Raw genomic sequence first — 21,903 nt, 5'->3', positions numbered from 1 at the left:
CACCCCTGTGCGGGGGATCGATCAGTTCGGAATAGAGGGCTCTGGCTAGTAAGCCATACATCGTCTACCTCTGGGCTTCGGTCAAGTTCTTGCCATGTTCTTGTTGATCCAGAAATCTAATACGAGCTATGTGTTTTCCACCTTCATCTTACCCTCCTTCGGTTCCTCTTCCGCACATTCGACCCCAACTTAAGCCATCCTATGGCATCTGTCTATTCACCACGACGACAGTTGGCGCCCATCATGGAGCTAGCAGCTGCGCTTGCTGGGGTTCATATCCGGACGGGCTTCCTCACAGACTATGGCGAGCTTGTGGTGGCTGGCCTCGTGCAGCGCCTCGGCTCGCTGAACTCGTCAACGACAACACAGGCTGCTCCGTGAACGCCATCCGCTTCCCCAAGAATGGACGCATCATCAACTTCGGCATGCTTCGCGTCTACATCGGCACTGTGCTGGAGAAATGGTACCCTTCCACGGTGCTGGTGGCGCCGGATCCACCGGCGTTCGCTGCGGCCCGTGGGTCGTGTGCTTGTCGCCTCGCTAGTAGCGTCGAGGTGCTAATGGCTGGTGCAGCAGAGGACGAAAAAGGAGCAGCTGGGGAGAACTTTGCGCCCACCAGGTCCGAGCGGCAGGCCAAGCACCCCCTCGAGCAGGCTGAGAACATCGCTGGCACCTCCAACGTACCACTGTCCGCAACGATGTTCCAAGCTGCAATGGACGTGATGTCGATGCCCATCGCGCCGGATGCCGATGCGGTGGCGAACCAAGCAGAACTGGAGGCGCAGCGTCAGGCACTTCTTCACGGAGCCGCCGACATCGCCCGCGCTCAGCAGGAACTCAACATAACCCTATGTGAGTACAATGCAGCACATGGCTTTGTTTCTGTTAGCGCTAATCCTGCTAGGGTAGCTGCTACCCGGCTTAGAGGCCATAACTTAAATAAGGACTTGCGCCGAGAGATTCATTCTGGTAAATCAATGTCAGTATCACTTTTGCCGGCACAGAAACCGAAATACAGTAGTCCGGATAAGACTCTTAGGGCTGCTAGAGCTGCTGTAGAGGCATGTGATTCTCTGACGGGTGATTCCCTATCAAAACAACAAGCTCGGGTTAAAGAGTTGCTAGATATGGCTGAAAAAAATGCAGAAGCTGCGCGCAGCAAAAAAAGATGTCGGAGCATCACAAGTCGTTCATTCGGCTAAAACAGCTCCGGAAAAGTCGCATGGGCAGGCATCGTCCCCCCATCCCGACATAAGAAGATAAAAAGACGTAAATGTGCAACAGATAACAGTGTATGATCCGGTTTTAGCTGAAAAATAGAAATCTGGGCAAAACAATGTCGGCAGAAGAAGCCAAGGGGCAGGCCACGGCTATGCCGAAAACGGTTATGCCGGAACTGGTGAGTCGGGGTAAACTTATCGCCCAGCAAGAGCGGGATATGCCGCTCAAGAGGCACATCCACCGAGATACCAAAGGGCTGCAGGTGCAGCTCCGAGCCGGCATGAAGAGGCCGATTTGGTTCTGGATAGAACAGATTACCACATGAACCCTCTAGAAGACCGTGTGGGGGATAGATTCCTACCGGAACAAGATGCGCGGCATAAGTTGGACAGAGTTTATTTGTCTGAGATGATTGAAGCCGAAGGGCCACCGGGTCCACCTTGCTTTGGGCCCCGGATCATGAAAGAAGAACCTCCGGTGCGCAACTTTCAATTGCCCCGAGATACAAGAACGTATGATTGAAGCACCAAGCCGGAAGACTGGCTCGCGGATTACATCACCACTGTATATGTCGCTGGTGGCGGCGGTTCCGTAACTGGAAGAGGAAACCGGCGATGGGCAGTAAGATTCATACCGTCAGTGCTGGTAGGACATGCGCGCATCTCGTTGAACAACTTGCCAAGAGGAAGCATAAACGGTTGGTTGGACTTCGAAGAGGCATTTGTGAGCAACTTCACCAACACTTATAGAAGGCCAAACTGCCCGCAGCAGCTAGCCATGTGCCAGCAGCACGATTGCGAAACTGATCGGGAATACCTAACCCGGTAGAGTGCAACAAGAAACTCATGTGAAGGTGTGATAGAAGCTCAAGCCATCAGTTGGTTCTGCAACGGGTGTCGAAGGGGCTCTCCGCTGGGGCAGAGGTTACAAAGTAACGTGCCAACCACTTCGGCAGAAATGATCAAAGTGGCTGATAGTTACGCATTGGGAGATCCATTTCAACCGGCAATCACGGCTGGTCCGGTACAAAAGTATCTGCCTCGACCGGATTACCAAAACAACAACGACAACAAAAGAAGGGAGGACTTCCCGGATAGGAGGTATGGTGCACAGCAAGTTGCCACGATACAAGATAATTCAGAAGACGACGGAAGCCAGAGGCAAAAAATTGGAGGTAAGCCGTGGGGCGGCCCGAAAAAGCAATGGGCTGAAAAGAAGACGTGGCATGATCAACCAAAGTACACCAAGGAATCCGCTATGGATTAGCCGTGCCGCTGGCACACGCCGAACCCCAATAAACCGGCAAACCACACAACCAGGGATTGTTCCTGGACCAAAAGATTGATGAAAGAAGGATCGGATGTGTTTCCTCCGCCACCTCCGCTCACGGGAGAAAATGCGCAACCGATACAAAACCAGCAAACCCGGCAGCAGCAACCGGAAGGAGTTCACCAGGTGGCTCAGATGAATAACAACAATGTGGCGCCCCAAGAACCGCAAGGCCGGAATGTGTATCATGATCCAGGCATGCGATGTGTAGTTTTTGTGACCGAGCCAAGAGACCGGCAAAGTATGCATCGGCGTTCTATGGAGGTGAATGATGTTATACCGGCAATGCCGAGATGCATGCAGTGGTAAGAACAAGAGATCACTTGGTCCCTCAAAGATCATCCAAAGGTGATGCCAAATCTGGGTGGATATGCTCTGGTGGTGGATCCCATAATGCATGGGTCATTAGCGCGTGTCCGGTTTAGCAAAGTGTTAATCGATAACGGCAGCAGCATCAATATAATGTACCAGCATGCTATGCACACGTTGGGTATCACAGAAAACATGCTGGAGCCGAGTCGCGCGACTTTCCACGGCATAGTTCCGGGATTTTCCTGCTCTCCGATGGGCAAAGTTCGGGTTGATGTCCTATTTGGCGGCCGGGATAACTGTCGGGTGGAAAATATCCTGTTGGAAGTGGTTGATCTGGACAGCCCTTACCACGCACTGCTGGGAAGACCTGCATTGGCAAAGTTCATGGCCTCAAGTCATATGGCTTACCAAAAGATGAAAATACCGGCGCCCAATGGACCGATAACTGTGGTGGGAAACTACAAGGCCTTGCTGGTCACAGCTTCAGCCGGATCAAACTTAGCCGAATCGCTAGTCATAGCGGAAGAAAAGAAGAGGATCCAAACTGTTGTGGCACTCGCATAGTCATCGTAGCTAAACATGGCAGCACTAAGTAACCAGCTCGGTGGAACGACGTTTAAGCCGCCGAATTAGACAAAGAGCATCGTGCTGGACCCGGCATACCCGGAGCGCACCGTATGCATCGGTGCCAGATTAGATGAAGCATAGGAAAGCGCGCTCGTCAACTTCCTCCGTGAGAATCAGAACATCTTCGCTTGGTCTACTGATGACTTGGTGGGTGTGCTGAGGGAGTTGGCTGAGCACTCTTTGAACGTCTGGAAGATGCTAAACCGGTGAAACAACCGTTGCGCCGGTTTGCTGAAGATCGAAGGAAGATTATTGGGGAAGAAGTTACCAAGTTGCTGGTGTCCGGTTACACCGTGGAAGGGCTGCATATTGAATGGCTAGCTAATCCGGTGCTAGTCGAGAAGAAGAAGGAAGAAGACCCGAAAGCTCCTAAGGCCTGGTGGATGTGTATTGACTACACCCTCCTGAACAAGGCGTGTCCCAAAGATCCATTTCCCTTACCTCGAATTGATCAAGTGATCGATTCCACTGCTGGATGTGAATTGTTGTCTTTTCTCGATGCTTATTCTGGTTTCCACGAGATTCCCCTGAAAAAGAAAGATCAAATAAAGACTTCTTTCATTACCCCGCATGGGGCTTATTGCTATGTCACTATGCCTTTTGGTTTAAAAATGTGCAAGTGTATGTCGATGATGTCATGATAAAAACCAAAGTAAAAAATACATTGATTGATGATCTGCGAGAAACATTCGACAACTTGCTAAGATTTCGGATGAAACTTAACCCGGCAAAATGTACCTTCGGTGTACCAGCCGGAAAACTACTTGGTTTCTTGGTGTCAAGCCGCGGCATAGAAGTTAATCCGGTAAAAATCTGAGTAATTGAAAGAATGCAGTTATCCCAATGCCTGAACGATGTGCAAAAATTTACCGGGTGCTTGGCATCTTTGATCCGGTTTCTAAGCTAGTTGGGAGAAAAGTCCTTGCCCTTGTATTCGCTAATGAAAAAATCCGATACTTTCATCTGGACCTCACAGGAAGACGCGGCATTCAAAGAGCTGAAGAAAATGTTAGCCACGGCTCCGGTGTTAGCATCCCCCTTTCCGAAAGAACCAATGTTACTTTACATAGCAGCAACAAACCGAGTAGCAAGTGTCATAGTGGTGGTAGAACGAGAAGAAGAAGAAGAAGAAGAAGAAGAAGAAGAAGAAGCAGGAAAAACCGTGCAGAGGTCGGTATACTATTTGAGTGAGGTGCTCTCCCTCTCAAAGAAAAATTACCCGCACTACCAGAAAATGACTTATGGCGTGTTCATGGCCGCCACTAAGCTCAAACACGAATTTGAAGAACATCTGATGAAGGTGGTGTGTGAGGCCCCTATCTCGGAGATCATTGGCAATAAAGATGCCAGTGGGAGGATCGCCAAATGGGCAATCCATCTATCACCTTATGTACCCACCTACGAAAGAAGAGATGCCATAAAATCACAAGCTTTGGCGGATTTCCTGGTCGATTGGGCTGAAATGCAGTATAAGCCGCTTAAGTCGGAAACTGAGTACTGGGGGATGCACTTTGACGGTTCAAAGCTGGGAGAAGGTCCCGGTGTGGGAGTAGTTCTCACCTCACCAAAAGGAGATAACCTGAGATACGTGTCGTAGATACACTTCAAGGCATCAAACAATGTCGCTGAGTATGAGGCACTGGTCCACGGGCTTAAAGTCGCAAAAGAAGTGGGGGTGCACCGGATTATCTGCTATGGTGATTTGGATCTTGTAGTGCAACAGTGTTCTGGAGATTGGGATGTGAAAGATGCCAACATGGCCTCATACCGCTTCTACGTGCAACAAATCATCGGATTCTTTGAAGGATGTGAGTTTCACCATGTGTCGCTGATACGCGTACAGCACGCGACCGTTGGGAACCCCAAGAGGAAGGTGTGATGCGTACAGCGGCAAGTTTTCCCTCAGTAAGAAACCAAGGTTTATCGAACCAGTAGGAGCCAAGAAGCACGTTGAAGGTTGATGGCGGCGAGATGTAGTGCGGCGCAACACCAGGGATTCCGGCGCCAACGTGGAACCTGCACAACACAACCAAAGTACTTTGCCCCAACGAAACAGTGAGGTTGTCAATCTCACCGGCTTGCTGTAATAAAGGATTAGATGTATAGTGTGGATGATGATTATTTGCAGAGAACAGTAGAACAAGTATTGCAGTAGATTGTATTGATGTAAAAGAATGGACCGGGGTCCACAGTTCACTAGAGGTGTCTCTCCCATAAGATAAACAGCATGTTGGGTGAACAAATTACAGTTGGGCAATTGACAAATAGAGAGGGCATGACAATGCACATACATGATATGATGAGTATTGTGAGATTTAATTGGGCATTACGACAAAGTACATAGACCGCTATCCAGCATGCATCTATGCCTAAAAGGTCCACCTTCAGGTTATCATCCGAACCCCTTCCAGTATTAAGTTGCAAACAACAGACAATTGCATTAAGTATGGTGCGTAATGTAATCAATAACTACATCCTCGGACATAGCATCAATGTTTTATCCCTAGTGGCAACAGCACATCCACAACCTTAGAACTTTCTCACATCGTCCCAGATTTAATGGAGGCATGAACCCACTATCGAGCATAAATACTCCCTCTTGGAGTTAAGAGTAAAAACTTGGCCAGAGCCTCTACTAATAACGGAGAGCATGCAAGATCATAAACAACACATAGGTAATAGATTGATAATCAACATAACATAGTATTCTCTATCCATCGGATCCCAACAAACACAACATATAGCATTACAGATAGATGATCTTGATCATGTTAGGCAGCTCACAAGACCCGACAATGAAGCATATAAGGAGAAGACGACCATCTAGCTACTGCTATGGACCCATAGTCCAGGGGTGAACTACTCACTCATCACTCCGGAGGCGACCATGGCGGTGAAGAGTCCTCCGGGAGATGATTCCCCTCTCCGGCAGGGTGCCGGAGGCGATCTCCTGAATCCCCCGAGATGGGATTGGCGGCGGCGGCGTCTCTGGAAGGTTTTCCGTATAGTGGCTCTCGGTACTAGGGGTTTCACGACAAAGACTATATGTAGGTGGAAGGGCAGGTCAGGAGGCGTCACGGGGGCCCCACACGCTAGGGCCACGCGGGCCCCCCTTGGGCCGCACCGCCCTAGTGTGGCGGCACCCCGTGGCCCCACTTCGTCTTCCCTTCGGTCTTCTGGAAGCTTCGTGTGAAAATAGGCCCCTGGGCGTTGATTTCGTCCAATTCCGAGAATATTTCCTTACTAGGATTTCTGAAACCAAAAACAGCAGAAAACAGCAACTGGCTCTTCGGCATCTCGTTATTAGGTTAGTGCCAGAAAATGCATAAATATGACATAAAGTATGCATAAAACATGTAGATATCATCAATAACGTGGCATGGAACATAAGAAATTATCGATACATCGGAGACGTATCAGCATCCCCAAGCTTAGTTTTTGCTCGTCCCGAGCAGGTAAACGATAACAAAGATAATTTCTGGAGTGACATGCCATCATAACCTTGATCATACTATTGTAAGCATATGTAATGAATGCAGCGATCCAAGCAATGTAAATGACATGAGTAAACAAATGAATCATATAGCAAAGACTTTTCATGAATAGTACTTCAAGACAAGCATCAATAAGTCTTGCATAAGAGTTAACTCATAAAGCAATAATTCAAAGTAAAGGCATTGAAGCAACACAAAGGAAGATTAAGTTTCAGCGGTTGCTTTCAACTTGTAACATGTATATCTCATGGATAGTTGTCAATGTAAAGTAATATAACAAGTGCAATATGCAAGTATGTAGGAATCAATGCACAGTTCACACAAGTGTTTGCTTCTTGAGGTGGAGAGAAATAGGTGAACTGACTCAACATAAAAGTAAAAAGAAAGGCCCTTCGCAGAGGGAAGCATTGATTGCTATATTTGTGCTAGAGCTTTGATTTTGAAAACAAGAAACAATTTTGTCAACGGTAGTAATAAAGCATATGTGTTATGTAAATTATATCTTACAAGTTGCAAGCCTCATGCATAGTATACTAATAGTGCCCGCACCTTGTCCTAATTAGCTCGGATTACCTGGATTATCATCGCAATGCATATGTTTTAACCAAGTGTCACAAAGGGGTACCTCTATGCCGCCTGTACAAAGGTCTAAGGAGAAAGCTCGCATTGGATTTCTCGCTATTGATTATTCTCAACTTAGACATCCATACCGGGACAACATAGACAACAGATTTTCTTAGGCATAACGGAAATACTTGCACCAAGATCACATAAAGCATTACAATAAAAGTCATTGACCTTCATCTTAATGATGGGCTCCCAACCATCCTCTAGCTTCCTAGGAATAGAAGTTTCGCGTTCTAGTTTCTCTTCTCTAGCTTTTATGAGAGCATTTGTAATATGTTTCGTGAAAGCCAAATTTATAGCACTAGCATTAGGACTCTTAGCAAGTTTTTGTAAGAACTTTATAACTTCAGAGATATGGCAATCATCAAAATCCAAACCATTATGATCTAAAGCAATGGGATCATTGTCCCCAATGTTGGAAAAAATTTCAGCAGTTTTATCACAGGCAGTTTTAGCAGTTTTAGCAGTTTCAGGAAGTTTTTCATGCTTTGCATTAGAAGTGGAAACATTGCTAACACCAATTCTTTTACCATTATTAGTAGGAGGTGCGGCAACATGTGAAGCATTAGCATTGCTAGTGGTGGTAATAGTCCAAACTTTGGCTATTTTATCTTCTTTTCCATTTTCTTCTCTTTCCCACCTAGCACGCAATTCGGCCATCAATCTTGTCAACACCCGGATTTTTAAGTCCAGATGCCTGTTATGCCATACATCGCAATCCCAGGAATATTGTTGTTGCGAGACATAACAGTTGAATATCATAAGTCATCATTCATTACATACCATAGTCGTATTACAAATAGAGATCACATGATCCAATATTACACAAATAGTTGATCTATTGATCAACGGACACCAAGTTCATAGTTTCATAGCGGAAGCGTAAGTAGAAGGGACTCTTGAGTCCACAGGCCAACTTCTGACGTCAGAAGATTCCCTAGTTGTCGTAGGCGTCCTGCTGGTCGTCATCTTGATAGCTCTGCTCCTCTTCATAGTCTGGCCATTTGAATAGCCAGGGACACAGCCGTGAGTACTTTAAAGTACTCACAAACTAATACTAATGTAAGTGCTAACAATTCTAGTAAGGGGTGCTAAGCTCTAGTTTATTTTGCATAAAGCCAATTTTAGTTCACAAACATTTTAGTAAACAACTCTTCATGTGCTAACTAACTCAAGTGGGAACATTAGTGTCATTCCCACAACTACGTTGTGATTCAAAGTCAATGTCACCTTTCAAGTTCAAATTCACAAGTCACCATTCACTAGTCATAGTTTTAGAAAAGTTCTGATGATGGAACAGTATGGCCTTCCCAACTGTCCATAACCGCGGACGCGGCTATTCGAATAGGTTTAACTCTGCACAGGTTGTACACTTGTGCCACAACAATTGCAATAGTTCGTCAGGGGTAACTGGCCCTGATTTATCGTACGCAGTACGCGAACTACCAATCCTAACCTTTCCTTTACATACCCTAGTATAGGCACCTCTCCCCATGAGCTTGGCCTCCTAGTGAAGACAGACAGTTAGCCTGGGAACTGCACAGGGCTTGGGCCGGACATTCACCTCATTTCACGTCATTTCACATCATTCCTTTTGTTGTAGAGGCAGCCTCCGGCATAACCCCGATGACGCTTGTTTTAGAGGGAACTCATACTAAGACACATAAATTTCCAGCTAAGCCTTACCCAGATTCAGGTATTGTGGGGGTACTTGTAAAATTGGAATGGTATCGCATCCGAACCCAACCATCAGTTTTGGTAAAATTCACCAAGTCATTCACCCGTCATATTCACCTTCAAAATCTTTCAAACAGAATGACTCATCATTCCAAGGTTTTCAAAGTCATTTCATTTCACACGTTCCCAACTAAGGTAGTCACTTTTAATTTAGCACTAGCATCTAAGTATGAAGGGTGCTAAGTACTTTGCTTTGCTTCTAGGCTAACCTTGATACTCTTGTACTAATCCAATACTAATCAAGTGAATCATAAATCCAAAAGCACTTTGATAAAACAAAAGTAAATAAAGCTTGTAAAGTAAAACTGGGAAATAGGATCATAAGCATAAAGTAAATGGGGTAATGCCTTGCTCCTGGTGAGCTTTGCACTTTGCAAGAGTATTATCTTGCTTTGAGGTTAGCTTGCAACATTATAACTTGCAATAGTCTAGCTTGCCTTGGTTGAGGTGGTGGTCAAATTTCTCTTCTCCTTCCTCTTTGTAGAAGACCTCCTCCTCCTGATAGTCTCCGGTACTAGCGTCTAAAATACGAATACGGGGTACACAATTATCATACCAAACTTATTTACTAAACTAAGCACACACATGATTCACACAACTTAAACTAGCATCACCCTTACTATTAAGTTGGTGAATGTGTTTTTCTTATTTAAGAAAAATAATTTCCTCTCATACTAACTTAGGTGTTACTTCTAATTACTTAGAGAAATAATTTCCTCTCATTATCTTATTAATATTTTAATTTCTCTTATGAATAATATATGACCTAGGTTGACCAAAGTCAACCTCTTCATACTTATCATCTGAGAAAATGATTTAAATGAGGTTCCATACCTCATGCAATTTAATACTAACATGGTAGTGATTTAATGTCACCAAATAACTCAATATGAGATTATATAGACCATGGTCACTACCTCATGTTGAATTACTTGAGAACAAGATTTAAATGAGAGGAAAACCTCTCATATGATTTAACACATAGTTGTAACTAAGTTAAAAAAAACTACTATTGAGGTGATTTAATATCATCAACAATTCATATGAGACCTATATGACCAGAGTCTCTACCTCATATATGTAAATGATAGTTTCCATATAGTTTTTGAGAAATAGTTTCCTCTTATTGAATCTTCTTAAGATTTAATTTCCTCAAACAATTATACATGAAATCATGTTGACCTAAGTCAACCATTTACCATCATCATTTGAGGAATTGATTTAAATGAGGTAGAATACCTCATACCATTTAATAATGCCTATTATGATTTAAATTCACCAAGCATTTCATTTGATAGTATTTGACCAGGGGTCAACACTTCATATGAAAGTATTTGGGACAAGATTTAAATGAAGTGAAGCACTTCATATAGTTTGCATAATAGTTTTGGACAATATCATTTAAACCAACTAGCCATATTGTCTATTACTTAAACTATGGCATGTTCCTGCAAAGTGACCACACCATTTTCTTTCATAAACAATTAGTGTAAGTAAAATGTGAGCTATTGGAGTTGGAATTAACTTAATATCTATTGTGGTTGATTTTTAATAATTATTTGAATGTGCAAAAGTCTCTGACTTGTTCTTTTTGTCACATTAATTCTACACAAGATTTCAAAGTGGGACCAGTGGGGTTAGATAGATCTTTTTTCAAGCTTTCCATGAATATAAAATTTGTTGAATTTGGTGCAGTAGATTTGAAACCATTTGAGTTTGAATTGGACACCAGTTTGCATTTTAACAGATTTGAATTAAATCAATTTTGAATTAGCAGGCCACGCGGGAAAAGCTAAACGGACCAGCCCAGCTACGCTGCAGCGCTTAGCGGGCCGTCTGACGGTGGGACCCAGTGGTCAGTGGGGTTTAAAGCCCGAAATGGTACGAGATGATGTGGCCCGTTGGATCAAAACGTGATCGTGCGGCGCACGATCGTCGTCTTCCCCGACGAGAAAGGCTTACAGACGCGGCGAGGCTAGGGGGTCGACGGCGAGTAGGGACTCCGGCGAGCGGCGGCGTTGCAGTCGATGGCGGAGCTCCTCGAACAAACCGCAGTTCCAGGGGTGGCGTCTAGCTCCGGCGGCTTCTGTGGCGGTGCACGGGCAGTGAGGTTGAAATTGGGCGGCGGTGGCGAGCAATGTGGAGCGTAGAAGGTGCGAGGAGGATCAGAGGAGGGAGGGGAGGCGACTGGTGTGCTCAACTGAGGAGGAGGGCCTCTCCTTTTATAGGAGCTCGAGGTGGCCGAGGGTCTGCGGGGAACTCGACCAGGTCGCGGCGATTCCGGTGATGGAGAGGGGTTGTCGAGGGCAGGGCTAGGAGGCGGCGGCAAGGCGAAGCTAGCGTGCTTGCTGGCGAGGTGGGGGACAGCCAGGTGAGCGCGGGCGACGTCAATGTCTGGCGACATGGTTGCGGGTGAACGGAGAGGTGGTCGATGGCGACGGTGCTTGCGAGGACACGGGCGCGTGTCTGGCGGGTTGGCGCAGCGACGGCGAAGCTCAACGTGTGGCCAGGGGGTCCGGGACGTGAGCGAGGTGGTGGTGCGGCGCGTGGCCTAAGGGTGTATGTGGCGTGCGCGATGCGACGCGAGCGGCATCCTGGGAAGAATTGGGCGCGCGAATTCCGGCGGGGGTCGGCGTTCTCTTTGACGATGGCGTGCCTAGGCGGAGGTAGGGAGGTGAGGTGGAGCTTCTGGACACCAGGGCCATGGCTGGAGAGGAAAGGGAGAGGAGATGGCACGGCATGGTGGTGACATGGCCGGCATGGCCATGTCCTTGCTTGCTAGCTTGCCCTTCCTAGGGTTCCTGTACTGGTGTGTGGGTGAGAGGGGACCAGGGAACAGGTTAGAGTGAAATGGGGGTGTAGGGTTGGGTAGAGCACTATTTGGAATAGTATTTGCATTTAGTTCTATTTGAAAAATTGCAAATTTGGCTCAAATTTGGTTGAGCTCCAAGGGTTTCCAATTTTGTATTTGGTGCATTTGTATAAGTTGTAAATGACAAGAGACAACCATGTGTGTTGGTGGAATTTTAAAAATCAAAGAATAGCAAAATTTGACAAAGTGAGATTGTTGTTCATATTAAAAAGTCTTAACTTTGCATGAGCATAGTTTTTGATCCAAGATGAATTTGGCATGGTGGTCTTTACCAAAGTTGTTCACCTTGATGTGCTCTTGGATGACATGCAAAGAATTGGGAAAGTTTAGTTTGAAAAACTTGAAATAGAGAGGCTCAAAGTAGTGACCAGAATATAAATGGCAGATTTGACCATTATTGTATGTGAGCCAATTTTGAGTTGGGATTTGATTTGAATTGTGTTTCTTTGATTCCAAAAGTTGTAATAAGTGTTTGGTAACATTATTCAACTAATGGTGAAGATCAAAATGGTCTAGGGTCAAAATTTATAAAAATGGCATAAGCCATATGTGAGGGTTTTGTGATTTTCTAACTTTTATTCTTTTATTTCTCTTTGCTTCATTTTGACAAGAGTGAGGTTTATTTGGTGATAGATTGAGTTAGGTGAAAGGTTCAACCCATTTTGAGGCAATGGAAGTGGCTAGGTCAAGATTTGATAATTTGGCTAAGTGTGTATGTGAGTGAAAATGAGATTTTCTCACTATTTGTTTTCTCTCTTTTTTATTTGATTTTTCTTGACTTCAAAGTGATTCTTACTAGTTTAGGAACATTTCCCAACCATTGAAACCATTCCAAAAGGTCTAGCTCAAAGATTTGTAAAATTGGCCATAACACATGAGAGGTGACATGTCAATTTTTTTTATTCTTGAAATGTGCTCCCCTTGCTTCACTTGGGCAAGGTTGAGGGTCAATTTAGGGTTAGATTAGGTTTAGAGATGGTTTCACATCATTTGGTCAAGGTTTAGAGTCATAGGGCAAGAATTGGGTATTATGGCTATGTGTCACATATGCCTCTATGCATATGTGGCATTTGAAGTTTAATTTGACTAGGCTTGACCCAATTGAGTGTTGAAATGGTATATAGGAGTGATCCAACCATTCACTACAAGTCTTAGGGTCAAGATCCTCAATTTCACAAATTAGATATTTTGCTCTCATATGCCTCTATGGCATTATTACTTTCTTTTCAAAATCTTTTGTTTTACTTTGGATTGTGTTTGAAAAGTACTAGATAAGGTTTATGAAGGTTTTCCAATCCTCTAAATAAAGTAGGAAGGCCTAGGGTAAAGTTTTACAAAAATAGCCATAGGCACATATGCCTCTATGCATATGTTTGATTTTATTTTGTTTCACACTTGAATTGGTTGGTAAGTGCTTTGTTGAGTGTGTTGAGGTATTTCAATTCATCTACTCAAGGTAGACAAGGCAAAGCTCATCATTTTCAACAAGTATCCATAGGCTTGCATATGCCTTTTTCTTAAATAAGATCTTTTCTTTTTATTTTATTTTTCACAGATTGATGACAAGAGGGATGAGGTTTAGGGTTTTGTAAGTTTTGCAAGGGTTCACCACCATTTTAGCCAAGTAAGAAAAGTAGAGTTAAAAACCTCCATATTAGGGCTATAGGCCCACATATGTATTTTTCTTCTATTTTGGTTTCTCAAAATAGATCCAAAGGATTTTTGAGGAGGTTAGGGTTTAGTGTTTTTCTTATTTGATTTCTTTCTCTTTTAATTTTATTTGGTTTGTGATCTTCACTTGATCACTTTAGGGTTTTAGGGTTTATCACATAAGCATAATAACACTCATCATGGCAAAAACACAAGTAATAGGTAGGAGCACTAAGCATAGCACCCTATATAGGAAAAGTTTTTGTTGGTTCTCATTTTTGGAAAAAAGGAAATTTATTTTCTCTTTGTTTTGAAATTTGGGGTGTTACAAACCCTTCCCCCTTAAACAAATCTCGTCCCGAGATTTTAAGAAAAGTTAGGTTCCTAAGAGAGATTGGGTGATATGATTTAGCAGGGAACATACTTGGCACGTTCTGAGGTGCTTCTTGAGCTTCATTGGCATTCATGTGGTAGAGACGGCCGTTGTTGTTGTTCTGGTTCCTTCTACCTGCGAAGCGACGCTGTTGCTGAGCAGGTGCAGCAGTATTGGGGGCAGTCTTGGCAAGCTTCTTGGGGCATTCATTGGAGTAATGACCCTCAGTTCGACATTCATAGCAGGTTACCGTTGACTTGTCCTTTTGGGCAATGGGTACAGCATTGCTTCCAGTCCTTGGGGCATTGTTGGCGGCTTTCATCAGGCACTTGTTAGAGTAATGACCAGTAACACCACATTCATAGCAAGTCACAGTGGACTTGTCTCTGGGGGCATGGTTGGGTATTGGGATGAGCTGCTCCAGTGATGCTATCCTCACGCGGAGGCGAGCAATGAGGTAGTCCTTCTTGGCGTGCTGATGGCGAAGTGCCTTGCGCTCCATTGCAAGGATGTTGATGATGTCAGTCATCTTGGCGTGCTAAATGTGCATCTGGTTGGCCTGGGCACGGGAGTTGTTGCGGGTAGGAGGGGCCATCTGAACATTGAGGTAGATGATAAGATAAGAGGGAAATTTCTATGGTTTGTTTGAATTAAAGTTCACAAGTTCAAAACTTGAAAATTGAGTAGTGTTGAGGGGGTAAAAACCAACAACACTTTTTCATTCATACCAAACATCACACATTACAAATCTAACACACTGTTGGTTTGAAGAACCATTCATTCGCTCTAAGATACAAGGGGATCCTGATACAACTCACACCTACTTAAGTGCTGGGGTGATACTACTCTTCCGGGTGGATTCTTCGTCTTCACGGGTGATGTGCTTGGCGAGAGGCGAGGGCATTGTCCAAATCCCTGCGGGTTTTGTACAGCCTGAAATCTGGTGTGCTACATAGGGGTTCATCTCCGTGTGTGGGGGCATGGTCATTGATCGTCCCATGGAGTCATGTCGTGGGTAGTAGATGAAGCGAGTGTTCTTGATCTTGTTCTCATTTTGTCCACACAGACGGGAAATTGCTTCTTGCATAGCTCTGACTAGTCCTTCCTTCCAAGTGTTTCCCGTTACAAAAATCCAGATGGTTTCCCATACCGGGGCTCCAAGCTTTCTTCGTAGATCAGTAGAAACTTCCCTCCGAGGTGTTTCTCCGGAGTGGTTGTTGAGGGGTATTCCGAAGAACTCGGGATACGGGTGTCCTAGATATTCCACTAGTTGCTTCAAATCCTTTTCGAACCTTAGGTCGCCTCCGGGACCAAGCTAATAGAACTCTCATTGGTACTCCATCTATGAACAAAGAGGAGGAGTAAATTAGAGAAGTATTCCAGTGTGCAAAATTTTATGTAGGAATGGCAAGGAAAAGTAGGGCAATGAATTCCTCTTTTTGAAAAAGATCTCAAGGATAAGAGTGAGAATAAGTTTTTCGCAAATATTCACTTCTTTGGTTTTGAAACTAAGTTTTGCACACGTCCATTCTAACTAGGGTCTCCTAAGGTCAAAAAATGGCTCTGATACCAACTAGTCAACACCCGGATTTTTAAGTCCAGATGCCTGTTATGCCATACATCGCAATCCCAGGAATATTGTTGTTGCGAGACATAACAGTTGAATATCATAAGTCATCATTCATTACATACCATAGTCGTATTACAAATAGAGATCACATGATCCAATATTACACAAATAGTTGATCTATTGATCAACGGACACCAAGTTCATAGTTTCATAGCGGAAGCGTAAGTAGAAGGGACTCTTGAGTCCACAGGCCAACGTCTGATGTCAGAAGATTCCCTAGTTGTCGTAGGCGTCCTGCTAGTCGTCATCTTGATAGCTCTGCTCCTCTTCATAGTCTGGCCATTTGAATAGCCAGGGACACAGCCGTGAGTACTTTAAAGTACTCGCAAACTAATACTAATGTAAGTGCTAACAATTCTAGTAAGGGGTGCTAAGCTCTAGTTTATTTTGCATAAAGCCAATTTTAGTTCACAAACATTTTAGTAAACAACTCTTCATGTGCTAACTAACTCAAGTGGGAACATTAGTGTCATTCCCACAACTACATTGTGATTCAAAGTCAATGTCACCTTTCAAGTACAAATTCACAAGTCACCATTCACCAGTCATAGTTTTAGAAAAGTTCTGATGACGGAACAGTATGGCCTTCCCAACTGTCCATAACTGCGGACGCGGCTATTCGAATAGGTTTAACTCTGCAGAGGTTGTACACTTGTGCCACAACAATTGCAATAGTTCGTCAGGGGTAACTGGCCCTGATTTATCGTACGCAGTACGCGAACTACCAATCCTAACCTTTCCTTTACATACCCTAGTATAGGAACCTCTCCCCATGAGATTGGCCTCGCAGTGAAGACAGACAGTCAGCCTGGGAACTGCACAGGGCTTGGGCCGGACATTCACCTCATTTCACGTCATTTCACATCATTCCTTTTGTTGTAGAGGCAGCCTCCGGCATAACCCCGATGAAGCTTGTTTTAGAGGGAACGCATACTAAGACACATAAATTTCCAGCTAAGCCTTACCCAGATTCAGGTATTGTGGGGGTACTTGTAAAATTGGAATGGTATCGCATCCGAACCCAACCATCAGTTTTGGTAAAATTCACCAAGTCATTCACCCGTCATATTCACCTTCAAAATCTTTCAAACAGAATGACTCATCATTCCAAGGTTTTCAAAGTCATTTCATTTCACACGTTCCCAACTAAGGTAGTCACTTTTAATTTAGCACTAGCATCTAAGTATGAAGGGTGCTAAGTACTTTGCTTTGCTTCTAGGCTAACCTTGATACTCTTGTACTAATCCAATACTAATCAAGTGAATCATAAATCCAAAAGTACTTTGATAAAACAAAAGTAAATAAAGCTTGTAAAGTAAAACTGGGAAATAGGATCATAAGCATAAAGTAAATGGGGTGATGCCTTGCTCCTGGTGAGCTTTGCACTTTGCAAGAGTATTATCTTGCTTTGAGGTTAGCTTGCAACATTATAACTTGCAATAGTCTAGCTTGCCTTGGTTGAGGTGGTGGTCAAAGTTCTCTTCTCCTTCCTCTTTGTAGAAGACCTCCTCCTCCTGATAGTCTCCGGTACTAGCGTCTAAAATACGAATACGGGGTACACAATCATCATACCAAACTTATTTACTAAACTAAGCACACACATGATTCACACAACTTAAACTAGCATCACCCTTACTGTTAAGTTGGTGAATGTGTTTTTCTTATTTAAGAAAAATAATTTCCTCTCATACTAACTTAGGTGTTACTTTTAATTACTTAGAGAAATAATTTCCTCTCATTATCTTATTAATATTTTAATTTCTCTTATGAATAATATATGACCTAGGTTGACCAAAGTCAACCTCTTCATACTTATCATCTGAGAAAATGATTTAAATGAGGTTCCATACCTCATCAATTTAATACTAACATGGTAGTGATTTAATGTCACCAAATAACTCAATATGAGATTATATAGACCATGGTCACTACCTCATGTTGAATTACTTGAGAACAAGATTTAAATGAGAGGAAAACCTCTCATATGATTTAACACATAGTTGTAACTAAGTTAAAAAAAAACTACTATTGAGGTGATTTAATATCATCAACAATTCATATGAGACCTATGTGACCAGAGTCTCTACCTCATATATGTAAATGATAGTTTCCATATAGTTTTTGAGAAATAGTTTCCTCTTATTGAATCTTCTTAAGATTTAATTTCCTCAAACAATTATACATGAAATCATGTTGACCTAAGTCAACCATTTACCATCATCATTTGAGGAATTGATTTAAATGAGGTAGAATACATCATACCATTTAATAATGCCTATTATGATTTAAATTCACCAAGCATTTCATTTGATAGTATTTGACCAGGGGTCAACACTTCATATGAAAGTATTTGGGACAATATTTAAATTAAGTGAAGCACTTCATATAGTTTGCATAATAGTTTTGGACAGTATCATTTAAACCAACTAGCCATATTGTCTATTACTTAAACTATGGCATGTTCCTGCAAAGTGACCACACCATTTTCTTTCATAAACAATTAGTGTAAGTAAAATGTGAGCTATTGGAGTTGGAATTAACTTAATATCTATTTTGGTTGATTTTTAATAATTATTTGAATGTGCAAAAGTCTCTGACTTGTTCTTTTTGTCACATTAATTCTACACAAGATTTCAAAGTGGGACCAGTGGAGTTAGATAGATCTTTTTGCAAGCTTTCCATCAATATAAAATTTGTTGAATTTGGTGTAGTAGATTTGAAACCATTTGAGTTTGAATTGGACACCAGTTTGCATTTTAATAGATTTGAATTAAATCAATTTTGAATTAGCAGGCCACGCGGGAAAAGCTAAACGGACCGGCCCAGCTACGCTGCAGCGCTTAGCGGGCCGTCTGACGGTGGGACCCAGTGGTCAGTGGGGTTTAAAGCCCGAAACGGTACGAGATGATGTGGCCCGTTGGATCAAAACGCGATCATTGCGGCGCACGATCGTCGTCTTCCCTGACGAGAAAGGCTTACAGACGCGGCGAGGCTAGGGGGTCGACGGCGAGCAGGGACTCCGGCGAGCGGCGGCGTTGATGCAGGGTGGCGTTGCAGTCGACGGCGGAGCTCCTCGAACAAACCGCAGGTCCAGGGGTGGCGTCTAGCTCTGGCGGCTTCTGTGGCGGTGCACGGGCAGCGAGGTTGAAATTGGGCGGCGGTGGCAAGCAATGTGGAGCGGAGAAGGTGCGAGGAGGCTCAGAGGAGGGAGGAGAGGCGACTGGTGTGCTCAACTGAGGAGGAGGGGCTCTCCTTTTATAGGAGCTCGAGGTGGCCGAGGGTCTGCGGGGAACTCGACCAGGTCGCGGCGATTCCGGCGATGGAGAGGGGTTGTCGAGGGCAGGGCTGCAGAGGCGGCGGCAAGGCGAAGCTAGCGCGCTTGCTGGCGAGGTGGGGGACAGCCAGGTGAGCGCGGGCGACGTCAATGTCTGGCGACATGGTTGCGGGTGAACGGCGAGGTGGTCGACGGCGACGGCGCTTGCGAGGACACGGGCGCGTGTCTGGCGGGTTGGCGCGGCAACGGCGAAGCTCAACGTGTGGCCAGGGGGTCCGGGACGTGAGCGAGGTGGTGGCGCGGCGCGTGGCCTGAGGGTGTCCGTGGCGTGCACGGTGCGACGCGAGCGGCATCCTGGGAAGAATTGGGCGCGCGAATTCCGGTGGGGGTCGGCGTTCTCTTTGATGATGGCGTGCCTAGGCGGAGGTAGGGAGGTGAGGTGGAGCTTCTGGACACCAGGGCCATGGCTGGAGAGGAAAGGGAGAGGAGATGGCACGGCATGGTGGTGACATGGCCGGCATGGCCATGTCCTTGCTTGCTAGCTTGCCCTTCCTAGGGTTCCTGTACTGGTGTGAGGGTGAGAGGGGACCAGGGAACAGGTTAGAGTGAAATGGGGGTGTAGGGTTGGGTAGAGCACTATTTGGAATAGTGTTTGCATTTAGTTCTATTTGAAAAATTGCAAATTTGGCTCAAATTTGGTTGAGCTCCAAGGGTTTCCAATTTTGAATTTGGTGCATTTGTATAAGTTGTAAATGACCAGAGACAACCATGTGTGTTGGTGGAATTTTAAAAATCAAAGAATGGCAAAATTTGACAAAGTGAGATTGTTGTTCATATTAAAAAGTCTTAACTTTGCATGAGCATAGTTTTTGATCCAAGATGAATTTGGCATGGTGGTCTTTACCAAAGTTGTTCACCTTGATGTGCTCTTGGATGACATGCAAAGAATTGGGAAAGTTTAGTTTGAAAAACTTGAAATAGAGAGGCTCAAAGTAGTGACCAGAATATAAATGGCAGATTTGACCATTATTGTATGTGAGCCAATTTTGAGTTGGGATTTGATTTGAATTGTGTTTCTTTGATTCCAAAAGTTGTAATAAGTGTTTGGTAACATTATTCAACTAATGGTGAAGATCAAAATGGTCTAGGGTCAAAATTTATAAAAATGGCATAAGCCATATGTGAGGGTTTTGTGATTTTCTAACTTTTATTCTTTTATTTCTCTTTGCTTCATTTTGACAAGAGTGAGGTTTATTTGGTGTTAGATTGAGTTAGGTGAAAGGTTCAACCCATTTTGAGGCAATGGAAGTGGCTAGGTCAAGATTTGATAATTTGGCTAAGTGTGTATGTGAGTGAAAATGAGATTTTCTCACTATTTGTTTTCTCTCTTTTTGATTTGATTTTTCTTGACTCCAAAGTGATTCTTACTAGTTTAGGAACATTTCCCAACCATTGAAACCATTCCAAAAGGTCTAGCTCAAAGATTTGTAAAATTGGCCATAACACATGAGAGGTGACATGTCAATTTTTCTTATTCTTGTAATGTGCTCCCCTTGCTTCACTTGGGCAAGGTTGAGGGTCAATTTAGGGTTAGATTAGGTTTAGAGATGGTTTCACATCATTTGGTCAAGGTTTAGAGTCATAGGGCAAGAATTGGGTATTATGGCTATGTGTCACATATGCCTCTATGCATATGTGGCATTTGAATTTTAATTTGACTAGGCTTGACCCAATTGAGTGTTGAAATGGTATATAGGAGTGATCCAACCATTCACTACAAGTCTTAGGGTCAATATCCTCAATTTCACAAATTAGATATTTTGCTCTCATATGCCTCTATGGCATTATTACTTTCTTTTCAAAATCTTTTGTTTTACTTTGGATTGGGTTTGAGAAGTACTAGATAAGGTTTATGAAGGTTTTCCAGTCCTCTAAATAAAGTAGGAAGGCCTAGGGTAAAGTTTTACAAAAATAGCCATAGGCACATATGCCTCTATGCATATGTTTGATTTTATTTTGTTTCACACTTGAATTGGTTGGTAAGTGCTTTGTTGAGTGTGTTGAGGTATTTCAATTCATCTACTCAAGGTAGACAAGGCAAAGCTCATCATTTTCAACAAGTATCCATAGGCTTCCATATGCCTTTTTCTTAAATAAGATCTTTTCTTTTTATTTTATTTTTCACAGATTGATGACAAGAGGGATGAGGTTTAGGGTTTGTAAGTTTTGCAAGGGTTCACCACCATTTTAGCCAAGTAAGAAAAGTAGAGTTAAAAACCTCCATATTAGGGCTATAGGCCCACATATGTATTTTTCTTCTATTTTGGTTTCTCAAAATAGATCCAAAGGATTTTTGAGGAGGTTAGGGTTTAGGGTTTTTCTTATTTGATTTCTTTCTCTTTTAATTTTATTTGGTTTGTGATCTTCACTTGATCACTTTAGGGTTTTAGGGTTTATCACATAAGCATAATAACACTCATCATGGCAAAAACACAAGTAATAGGTAGGAGCACTAAACATAGCACCCTATATAGGAAAAGTTTTTGTTGGTTCTCATTTTTGGAAAAAGGAAATTTATTTTCTCTTTGTTTTGAAATTTGGGGTGTTACAAATGTTATATTCTCATTAATTCTAACTTGGATGGCATTTGCTGTAGTAACAATTTTATTATTATGATTTTCATTAGGCATAATTTTCGATTTCAAAAGATCAACATCAGCAGCAAGACTATCGACTTTAGAAGCAAGTATATCAATT

At 43.5% G+C, this 21,903-nt stretch overlaps 1 protein-coding gene across 1 annotated transcript in view; it reads left to right on the top strand.

The window, feature by feature from the left end:
* The first annotated feature begins 425 nt into the window (after positions 1-425).
* The window catches only part of LOC127331056 (disease resistance protein RPM1), a 29,886-nt gene continuing 8,408 nt past the window's right edge, over positions 426-21,903 (top strand). The window contains exon 1 of the mRNA XM_051357139.1: positions 426-905. Within this exon, the coding sequence (XP_051213099.1) occupies positions 426-905 (480 nt within the window). The remainder of the gene's footprint in view (positions 906-21,903) is intronic.

Source organism: Lolium perenne, chromosome 1 (genome assembly GCF_019359855.2).
Source record: "Lolium perenne isolate Kyuss_39 chromosome 1, Kyuss_2.0, whole genome shotgun sequence".
In the NCBI taxonomy this organism is placed as follows: domain Eukaryota; kingdom Viridiplantae; phylum Streptophyta; class Magnoliopsida; order Poales; family Poaceae; genus Lolium; species Lolium perenne.
Note: the sequence above shows the minus strand (reverse complement) of the source record. Positions and strands in the feature narration are given on the sequence as shown.